This window comes from Scleropages formosus, chromosome 14, assembly GCF_900964775.1.
Source record: "Scleropages formosus chromosome 14, fSclFor1.1, whole genome shotgun sequence".
NCBI classification, from domain to species: Eukaryota; Metazoa; Chordata; class Actinopteri; order Osteoglossiformes; family Osteoglossidae; genus Scleropages; species Scleropages formosus.
Window position 1 is genome coordinate 10,343,331 of NC_041819.1, and position 11,582 is coordinate 10,354,912.

The 11,582-nt window shown below is 37.7% G+C and overlaps 1 protein-coding gene across 2 annotated transcripts in view; it reads left to right on the forward strand.

The window, feature by feature from the left end:
• Positions 1-11,194, forward strand: part of LOC108920446 (target of Nesh-SH3-like) — a 28,867-nt gene extending 17,673 nt beyond the window's left edge. For both annotated transcript variants that reach the window (XM_018729201.2, XM_018729202.2), the window contains exons 13-23: positions 403-468; positions 4,846-4,911; positions 5,040-5,162; positions 5,422-5,511; positions 5,774-5,983; positions 6,365-6,470; positions 7,093-7,172; positions 9,319-9,348; positions 9,446-9,604; positions 9,681-9,803; positions 10,107-11,194. In XM_018729201.2, coding sequence (XP_018584717.1) covers positions 403-468; positions 4,846-4,911; positions 5,040-5,162; positions 5,422-5,511; positions 5,774-5,983; positions 6,365-6,470; positions 7,093-7,172; positions 9,319-9,348; positions 9,446-9,604; positions 9,681-9,803; positions 10,107-10,222 — 1,169 coding nt within the window. In that variant the 3' untranslated portion in view covers positions 10,223-11,194. The remainder of the gene's footprint in view (positions 1-402; positions 469-4,845; positions 4,912-5,039; positions 5,163-5,421; positions 5,512-5,773; positions 5,984-6,364; positions 6,471-7,092; positions 7,173-9,318; positions 9,349-9,445; positions 9,605-9,680; positions 9,804-10,106) is intronic.
• The last annotated feature ends 388 nt before the right edge of the window (positions 11,195-11,582 follow it).

The following is an 11,582-nucleotide window of genomic DNA, read 5'->3' on the forward strand; positions in this document are numbered from 1 at the left end:
AAAGCCAGATATTTGCTCATAAATATTTTTAGCACAAATAGATCATTTTACATTCAAAGTTTTGAATTATTGTAAATAGCTGTTCAATTATTTTTCATCTCAGACAATACCTAAGTAAGAGTACCCTAACCAAGATCACAGTATTTTCCTTAAAGACAAAGCAGAAAGTCTTTGTTATATTATTCTGAATATTCTCAAAGATGTAGGATTTGAAGATGGGTGTGTCAAATTTACATCTCCAGAGCACTTGTTTTGAAAATTTTTCCGTGTTTCTTGCTGTGGTTTAAACAAAAAAAGAAAAAAAACTTTTAACACTTCCACATTCTGTGATCTTGTTTTTTGTTGTTTTCTTTTGGGTTCACATGCCTTCTATCCATAACAGTCACTGTTTTTCCCCTACAGTCAATGGTGAGCGTCATAGGGGACCCTCTTTTCCCAAACCAATCCCCAGTTCCAGATTTCTAACGGGTAAAAGAGCCAATTGCCTCCATGTGCATTACGCTCATGAATCTGCTTTCAAAGTGTTGCTGCTCCAGCTCTGCAGTGGTTCATGTTGGTTTCCTGTCCCTTCTGTATCCCTATGTTTAGTTTGTCTGTCAGTGTTTGTACCCATCCATGCTTGTTTTTTATCTCTTGTGGTGCAGTGCATCTATACCAGCTTTTGCAGGGGTTGTGAGCTTGTCATTGTTCATCACTGTGTCATTGCTTAGCTAATGCTTTTATTGTAAAAACGACTTACAATTTTATCCATTTATAAAGCTTGAAATTTAACCAGTGTAATTTAGATTAAGGAAATCACTCAAGATCAATACATTTGTCCTACTGGGGCTTGAAATGGCAAACTTCATAGCACAAGTTTCATGCACTTATCCAGTTTGCATCGTGTTAATGTTAGTAATGGTTTCTTCTGGAGTAAACAGTAAAATTTTGATTCTTTAAGATGTCAGTGTCAGAAGCTGGCCAAAAGATGCGGTCTTAAATTCTTGGTTTTTCATATGTAATTAAGTGGACTGTTCTGGTAAGTGTTCTATGGCAGGTGCTGAATTACTCTTTCAAGATTTCATTAAATGTTTGGGTTTAATTGCAGTTGATCTTTAAAATGTAGATTGGCTTTTATATCTGTCATTTCACAGAAGACAAATCTACAAGATCATCTGTTCTATCATCTGATCTATAGAATGATATTAATTGAAAATTAGTTATTAATTGGTGATGTGGTTCATGACAAAACCCTGGTTTTTAGAAAAGCCTCAGGTTGCCATTTGTTGTTTACATATGTGTGCATTTGCATGTCAAGCATGACTATGAGAGTCATCCTTTTGGATTGTCTTGGGATTCCATCATATTTCCATTGTCTTGTCTGACTGCATTTTCAAGCTCTTGCATATTCTCTGTATTAATTAATGCTTCATCAAAAACATTTCTGCAGTATCTGTTTTGCTCAAATCATTTCCCTGTATAACTGTATAGATGTGGAACGGTGGAGTACTTATGTAACATGCAACACATGCCTAAAGGTTCAATCTACATTTTTTTAAGAGAGTACTTTCAACACCTCAACTGTCAAATGCCTGCAGGTTTTAGCACCTAAGGGGCAAGAGTCATGTGGTTATGAATCCTTGTGAATCCCTGAATTTAATGGTGTTGTAACTGCAGGCGTAATGGGTGAAACATCTGTGGTGATGTTCTATGGTTAAACAGGCCTCTGAAATCCCACTGCACTACGAGGACTGATATTCTGCTTCAGTGTAAATGATTCTTTGGAGCTGAGCAGAGCCCTTAAGTCGACTGCACAGCTCCGTTCAACTGTCTTATCTGGTATTAATTTCTCAGTACTGGAGGCCCTCGGAAACCTTGCTGACCATAAACCAGATGGAGTTAGCTCACTTTTGGCAGTTTTTCAAAGCCTCAAGTGTAATGGCAATGGGAAAAACATTTTACATTACATGCTGAGGGGAAAATCTAAATATAAAATATAAAATTAAATAAAATGAAAAATTTATCTGAACATGAGAGTTGAGCCCAGTTTTCCTTTGGTGATATTATGTTACCAGTGCAGATACCAGAAATGCCGAGGTAAAAAAAATGCTGTACTGTTATGCTGAAAGCATTAATGAACTGATATCTTAATGAACAGAAAATGATTAATCTTTTTTTTTTTTATTGTATCTAACACCCCAGAATCTAAATTCCTGATGGATAACACCACTAGATTTTTATTCAGTTTTTTGAAGTTGTGAGTGACCTTTTTTTCTGAATATACAACCCAAGGGTTATGACTATTCTAAACATAACGTGTTTTCACTTGTCTACATTTATCGACATTGGCATTATTACTACTGTGATGGACTGGTATCCCATCTAAGGTGTACCCCCCCTCCCCAGTGCTTCTGAGGCCCTGTTCCACAGCAACCCTGCTGATGTAGAGATGGATGGTATTATCAGTACTTACATTTTCTTGTGGTCAGACTTGACAGATACAGAGGAGTATGATAGGAGTATGATAATGCAGATATGTATTAACAGAAACATATCTCTGTATAATAAAGCAGTACTGATACAGTACACTCCTGCTTTTATTGGTATATACTGTATGAATATATAGTAGCAGGAAGTAGGAGGGAACAGATATATATATATGTATGTATATACTCTATATGTGTGTGTGTGTGTGTGTGTGTGTGTGTGTGTGTGTGTGTGTGTGTGTGTGTGTGTGTGTATATATATATATATAATATATATATATATATATATATATATATAGGGGATAGGGGTGTGGTGGCGCAGTGGGTTGGACCACAGTCCTGCTCTCCGGTGGGTCTGGGGTTCGAGTCCCGCTTGGGGTGCCTTGTGATGGACTGGCGTCCCGTCCTGGGTGTGTCCCCTCCCCCTCCGGCCTAATGCCCTGTGTTGCCGGGTAGGCTCCGGTTCCCCGTGACCCTGTATGGGACAAGCGGTTCTGAAAGTGTGTGTGTGTGTGTGTGTATATATATATATATGTCTGTTTTCTCCTACTTCTCCTTCTCCAGCCATTTTCTGTTTTATATCAAAATTTCAGTAGGAATAACTCAATACTCTATTATATAACCTCTATCACGTCTGACCACAGCGCAACAAAAGTAGTGATGATATATATACATAGCCATCTTTTTTTCTGATTTCATTTTTTTTTCAGTCTAATCAAAAGCAAGCCCTACAAAAATAACGGATATTTTTTGTTAATGTCTTTTCTTCAGAGCGTAACTTGAAATGGCCTTAAACAGATTAGGAAACATCTGTTTGTTTCAGACCATTGACTTTCCTTGGCTTATGAGCTCTGAAATTTTAAATAATATGCTTCATAATATAATGAATCCCTGCAGAGGTGCCTGTAATATTATCTTGTACAATTAGGCATGTAATGGCTTGCACTGTCTATGTTTATTTGTTTCACTATCAATAATATACTGCTTTGTGAAATATTACTAGATTATTCTTGGACTGGTGAATGACTTGGGTCAATGTTGTTATTGCTTTAATGTCTGCCTTGAAAAACAAATATAATACGAAACATTCAGTTTGACAATACAAAATGTTCAACTGGACAAATATCACAAGTCATAATACAGTCACGTGAATGTTCTGAAATGAAATTCTGGATACTCTTCCTGTGTTTATTTTCCTGTGTTCCTGATTTATTCAAATAACAACTGCACATGGAACTGGGAGAACATTTATCCTGTCAAATTTAGCACTTATCAAAGAATCCTCTAAAATTAATATCTACACAATGTCCTTGGGATTGACATGAATGTTTCAACCCAGCCTGAGAGGGTTCTTTAACATCAATAGTACTGTATTCTGTACAACTGATTATTAGCAGTTTGTTTATTTTATTAGATCTTCTACACACAAACATTATGGATAATTAAAGAACAAAATAGCCATATTATTAAGTGTTTGCGAGGTGACTAGAATCCTCCCAAGCCCTGCTGGATTAGCGTGTAATAATGATTTAGGGTTCCTGTTCTATGACCGACTAATAATAAACTAACAATGAAAACAAACTTTTATGTCCATTTTTAGACTATGGATAACGTGTATTTAGTTAAGATACATAAATCTAGTGTCATTTTTAAAAAATTTTACAAAGTGAGGTAAATCATGGCTCGACATAGTTTCATGCACTGTATTGTGTTTCACTGGGTCTTTTCTGGACCTGGAGTAATATCTTTGAGGTATTTGGCAGCATTACAACACAAGGCTAACTGAGAGCAGGTTTTCCCATTTGTTTCTTGATAAATATCAGGCTGTGTGTAAAATGCTTTTTACATGTCTTAATCTTTACTCTTCTTGGATTTCAGTTTTTTGCGATATTTTGTTTCATTTTCGGTGTTTTTTGGAATTTATTTGCATTGTAGATTCAGTTTGGAATTGACACAGTCTGTGTGGTTCCTTCTTCCTTCTGATGGCATTGTATGTTCACAAAGCTTCATACGGTTACTTCAAGCATCTACTCATCCCTTGCCTCGGGGGTTTACATGGACATTGTCATATCCTCAAATGGTCCTAAATATCGATAGCTTTAAGGTGACAATACAAAGCACGTAAATTTCACTTTAATTTGTACCTCACAAGAAGTTTTAAGTTTCTTCCAAAAAATAATATTCCAGCATTTTAATTTGATTTTGGGACTCTCACAGTCCCTGATTCATCAGATTCTCACAGGATTTTATTGCAACTCTCAGCCTGCCATTTTCGCTGCTGAGAAAGTATTCCACTGTTTTTAGTTCAGGGTATGAAATATGTGTGTTGTGTACATGATGGAACACAATATGATACTAACAGTATGTGCTCAATTCCCAGGGTCACCAGGTCAGCGTCCTACCAACAGCAAGAAAACCAATCTGTTGGCCAAACCAAGAGGCAAAGGTGAGGACAACTAGATGGAACCTTCATTTGGAATCTACTGTACCATTCTTTGTATTATGTTGACAGCTGGACATGGTTTCAAAAAATGTGTTTATCAAATAGTGAACTTATGTTTTTTTTTCCCTCAGGAAAGACTGGCACCTTAAATCATACAAATATAGATTTCATCGTGAAACCCAAGTTGACTCCTGTGACCCCAAAAGCTGTGAAAGAGATTAAAGAAACTACAACAACAACCCCAATTGCTAACGGTACTGTTTGGTACAGCGCTGCTGCCATATCTTAAGGGATGCATTGATGAGTTGGGCTGGTCTTTATCATCACAACAAGAGTGGGAGGCACAACCTCATGTCAGGGATGAATGTCTGCTAGCACTTCCATGCCAGTTAGATGGAACCTTTAGCAATTCAAACTGTACAATATAATACAGAACAGCTTGCTATTTTCCAGACTGTGTTAGCCCCAGAGTAACACAGAGCAGGAGACAAATAAAGTGTCTTCCTTTCCTAGGTAGCCTTTTTGATGTCTGGGATAATTCCTCTGTTTTAAGCTCTTTCCCTGCCTCTGATGTGGATGTTATGGGCAAGAAGAGATACATAGGTAAAGTAGTTGTTCTCTTCAAGACACTCTTTGCATTTGTTCCTTTGAAAGTTTCACAGGTGACTTGAGCAAAATTCTGACCAAAATTTTAATTTTAGTAAAGCAGTGGCTAAAATTCAAGCACATATATATCACTATAAGATTAAAATTTTAGTATTAATGTCAAGAGGTTGTCACGACTTGTACATTCAGACTGTGATAATCTACAGCCTCACAATATGGTTGGTAAAGTAGACAAGACCTCTTCTTTTTTTTATTTCAGCCCCTCATGTAAGATTCTGGCCAGGTAAGAAGCCAGATGAACCATGTTCAATCACAAACTCTTTGAGCTACTTTCCTGAGGAGGAGATCGGGGAGCAGAATGTTACAGGTCCACCCAGGTTAAGTCCCTCCAACCTGACTGTGGTGACCGTAGAGGGGTGCCCTTCCTTCGTCATCCTGGACTGGGAGAAAACAGATAATGAAACCAAAGGTGAGGACATTCATTCATGTAATGAAACGAAATAAATGCAAAAGCAAAGATAAAATTGTATCTTTGATATTCCTGTTGGACAGATTACGAAAATTTTATTGCACTCAATTTTCAATGTAGTATCTGCTCCCATGTTTTCATATCTGGCTGTGGGTATTTAGTCTTGGCTATGAAAATTAAAACATTCAATTTTAATGTCACATCTGTGTCACATTAATGGCTCAGTAAGTCAATATGTCTTGCCAACTCCATAAAATACAATGAACATTTTTGCTTCAGGGAAAAAACATAGTTGTGTGAACTTGTTTTTTTTTTTTTTTTTTAATAAGGTATATTCCTTCTGTTTAAAGAACATCTTTGAATATTTTTCTCTTCTTGAAGAATATGACGTCATTTCCACAACCAAAGGTCCTGATGGTGAGGAGGTGTCTATTGTCACCACTAACCAGACACACACTGCAGTGGAGAACCTCAAACCAGAGAGCAGGTATTGTTCCCCACACGAAAGGTGCACAATGCGGAGAACCACTGGGCCCATAAAATAGGTGGAACACTAACTCCTCTCATTATGGAACTGAGTTCAGTTTCATAACTGGAACAGCAAAGAGACAACATCAACACTGACACTGAGTCTACCCTCCTCTGCTCCAGTTCCAGTTGGTTCTTCTTGGCCAGGAGTTTGGCACACACTTGAGATACATTATCTAGCAGGAGAATGGACCAACCATGGTTGAAAAGTTTTTAATAAAGCTAAATGGGGGGCAGTCTGGCACTGCATTTCTGAAAGAAATAGTGTATATAGTTGGGCTGGGACATGTAGGACATTACAGCATCTGATCATCTGACATGTAAGAGTCATTAAGAGAAGCTCCTGCATTGTGCTATAGGTTGTGTGAAGGATGAAAATATTAGGAGTCTCTTCTGGAGATACACAGCTTCTCCTATTGAGCCATCTATCCTGAGTTAGTTAGTTATTGCAGTTTTAATATTTTCAATGGCTTGCTTTTAGAACACATGATGATGAAAACAAAGGATTTTTGTGTTCATTAAATATATACATGTGAAAGAAATTCATGATGAACCATAATATATATTTTTTGTCTTTACAGTTATGAATTTAAAGTCAAACCCAAGAATGAACTTGGAGAGGGCCCAGCTACAGACCCTGTGTCATTCAGCACAGAATCAGGTACATCTCACAAGCAACTACTCTGCTCTGTACCACAGTTTATATGATGTTCAATATAATTAGAAACATTGTAAGAAAAATATTTCTGTTGAACATTATTTTTAAGACAAAAAAACACTGACCATGTTCCATGGCATGCATGGCTTCCCCACCTCTGTCCACCCATGCCAGTTAAATTTTCCCCACTGTTGCCCTCTCAATATTATGTATAATTAACTTGCTGTTATTAACTTAATGATTTCAACATTTCCACCTATTTTCATAACTTGGCTTTTACTGATTCTGTCCTTCTGCCAACTCTCATCTGTCACAATGCATGCTAGCAATAGCAAAAACACACCATAAATAAACTGGTAAAAGGACAAAAACCCAAGTGCAATCACCAAGTGTCCCCTGAGCTTCAGCAGGGAAGATGAGGCCATTAGCCCTTTGGGACTTCCATGTGAAAGCTGAGAAGTTCAAAGCCAAAGGGACTAGTTCTGCATGACTCCTCCCTTCCTTCTGGCACCAGTAGGACACCGTTCTGGTGTGCCAAAGTGTCAGTCCGTGAGGAACAAGTTGTAGGTCATTTTAGAGCACTCAGCATAAGTTATGGACTCCCCAACAATATCTGCATTGCATAAGTTGCAATTACTGCTCATGACATGAATTTCCTCTTTGAGACATATCCTACATTTTAACACTTGAAAAATATTTTGAGTGGCATTTTTTTTTCTAACGGTGTGAACATTTTGGGAGCCAGTTCAATAAGAAGCACATATGGTTTTAAACCTTTAATTGTGTGCAGTGAGTTACCTGTGGGGTTTACCATCCACTAACTGCAATGGCATGAAAATGAACATCAGGAACAAATAGTCTTCATTTATAGAAATGTTGAAATTTCTCAAAAAATATGGTTTTGGTTTTCCTGCTGCCCATACAACACAATGATCTACAGCAATGCTGTCAAGATTAAGTTAATTTTCTGTCCTCCTATTTTGCCCCCCACTGCCCAACTCCACTGCCTGCAGTGTATGTCTCTTTTAAAATAATCAGAAGATGGCAGGTTACTCAAAAAACACTCAAGTAATGTTAACATCTTCAATATACAGTTTAAACTCAGGGAAAAAGTGCATCTTTTTAATAACAAATATCTTGTTCCAATAAGATGAGATATTGTTAATCAGACAACGAATTAATATTAAACAAAAAAAAGACCACTGTCTTTATCTGACACCTTTGTTCAAGGGAACTTACAGTATCAGGTTTGTAGGCTACACTTATTATTTCTTAAAATTTATACAACTGGGTGATTTTTACTAGAACAACTCAGACTAGCAAATTAAAGTGTCTCTGATATTTCACCATATATGTGACTTTATTGATTTTTCCGAAAGAAAATATCAGATGCGACAAAGTCAGATGTAACACGAATAGGGTGACGAATGTAACAAGCAAAATGAACCCAAGTTAAAAAGTATTAAAGCCAAAAACTCAAGTGAAAGATACAATTTCTTCAGTAACAACAGGGTGGTGTGGCAGGTGAAGTGAGTTCCTCACAGCTCCTGAGCTGTTTGGACAGGGGTTCAAATAGAGCACACAGAGTTGCATGGTCTCTGGTCCATGCTTTTTGGTGGCCCTATGCAGGATTTTAATTAGCACCCCGGTGCAGTGGAATTAATGCTGCACAATCTTTTTAGCAATAACTCACAGCGTACATCTGTATACCAGTAAATAAAAGCTTCCGTTTGATCCGTTGAGACTGTTGGACATGGCAAGACAAAGTAATGAAGAATGATAACAACAGTAGTATTAATATAACACATTACTAATAAATGAAAACAAACAGAATGTTTTCAATGAAATAACACGCATCATTCCCAATCTAAATTAGCCGCTTCATTCTCTAACTACAAGCAAAACAAATTAATTGCATTGCATTACCCACTGCCAGGTGAGAGGGGGGTTGGGGGGGGGACTAGGCCCTATTGCTGTACCTTCCCTTACCAAGAAAACCATGCAAATGGTTGGCATGAGTCAACTTGATGGCACTTACCATACACCCCCCATGAAGTAATGCAATTTGTTACTAAGCACCTCTAAATAAAAATATATTAGTATGAGAACGGTAATTGTGAGCTTACCTCTCTCTATTTGCATCCTGCAGCTGATCCTCGAGTAAGTGACAACCTTTCAGGTAAGTAATGGGACTTCCAAATCAAATGATAACATGCCCCTGTTATGGAAACATGCCCCAGGACCTTCATTCACCATTGATCATGACTTTCTTTCAGGAAAGAATGCCATTTGGACTCCGTACCCCTTCAATGCTGACTCTTACTCTGAGTGCAATGGGAAGCAATATGTGAAGAGGACATGGTACCGCAAGTTTGTGGGCATCCAGCTCTGCAACTCCTTAAGATACAAAATCTACTTAAGTGATTCCCTCTCAGGTTTGTTCTGGTCATTGATAACCTGTATTGAAAATGAAAGAAACTTGTTTTGTATAGTAGTTTCTTTTCTCTGCAGGAAAGTTCTACAACATTGGGGACCAGACTGGACATGGTGAGGACCACTGCCAATTTGTGGACTCCTTCCTTGATGGACGAACGGCGAACCAAGTTTATGGCGACCAACTGCCTCTCAGAGCAGGTAAAATACACACTCACAAACACACACCTTAATGACCTGCACCCATTATGCACATTGTGCAAGGAGACATTTTTTTGCATTACCTACATTTGAATTAAATGGCTGTCACCCACTTTGAGTTTTTTCGTCAAAGTGAATCAGTATCTGATCCAGTCCAGGGTGTATCTTATCTCACATCCCATGGATATTCCTTGTACTTGCAAACACACCATTACACAATTGTAGTAGATGTGCCTGTCGAGTAGGAGACCTGAACCATGTTTCATGCTAACGCCCCGAAACTCTGTTTTCTGCATGTTTCAGGGTATTTCAGAGCAATCCGACAGCAGCCTGTCAGCTTTGGTCAGATAGGTGGGCACTCGCACATCACCTATGTGCCATGGTATGAGTGTGGAGTACCGATCCCGGGGAAATGGTAGAAGTCTTTGGTGAGGATCTCACGTGTGAGAGAAGGGATAGTTCCAGAGGGAAGGTCTCTGCACCCGCAGGGCAACAGTGCCAAAGTGCTGCATGAGTCTTCCTCGTCCATCATGGACAAACATGTACAGGACTCAAAACGCCATGGACTTCTTTTGAGCACATTGGTAATATGTAATGGCAACCCATGCTCATTATTTATCAAACATTGCAAAAAACATAAACTCGAAAGAAAAAGTAAGAAAGGTCACCTAAGACGTAAATACTGTTGGTACGAAAATATAGGGAAGCTGGCTCCCTAAGACTATTTTGTTGATGTGTATAATAGTATTTATCAAAAATTGTAATTAAATGTGCCTTGTTGTGGCTTTACCACTGGGTTTTCGGTGAAATGAGCAGACATACAGTGCTTTGCTGGGAGTGGTTGATCATGGTGTTTTTCCACGTAGATTTGGCAGGGGTTTGCAATTGAAGACCCACACTTCACACCCAATCCAAAGTAATAATCCAGTTAAATTCATATGCATCTACAGACATAAAACCACCACTTTTCTAACAATCATGTACTCTCAGATTGTGTACATATATATGTGCGCAAGTTCAAATGGGGGATGCAGGCTCAGTGAAATCGATCAATCAGTATAACCACACACAAAAGGAAGTAATCCTTGTACTTTTTGAAAAACTCCTTGCATTAGTTCTGCTCTACTGGGCAGCTACAGACATGAGGGTTTAACAGTTGCAGTTTGCACAACAAATTAATTTATATTTATATGGAGTGAAAGAAAAGTATTTTGAACAACATGAAACAGGATTGAATAATCATCGACAGTACGTTAAGCACCGTTTCTTTAACTCCTCTGGAACACATATGAAGATGTATTTATACGTAAGTATAATCAAAGCCATGTTGGAAAAAAGGAAAAAAAAAAATCTGGGATATAGGTTTTGTTCAGACATATTTTCATAGTAGTTATCACAGCTACATGTAATCTTTTTTATGAAAAATTATAAATTGTATTTTTTATCATGTACAATGTTATATCTATTTTCCACAATTAAAAAAAAAAAAAAACTTTTGCCTTTTTTATAAGCCTTACTTAATTTTTGGTCCACCTGTTACCATTAACTAAATGACCTAATTCATAAATCATTTTCAAACTCATATTCAGATGATTTTTCAGAAAGCATATGAATGCCACATTGTCAGACCAACAAAACTATCTAATTAAAATGGATGAACTGCATGAGGAAGGAAATCAGAGAACTCAAAAAATGATAAAACTTTTTTTTTCGCTATCATGGGCTATGTGTTAAACCAAGATGGATATTGCTTTTGGGAAGCATATTTTCCTTGGTGCC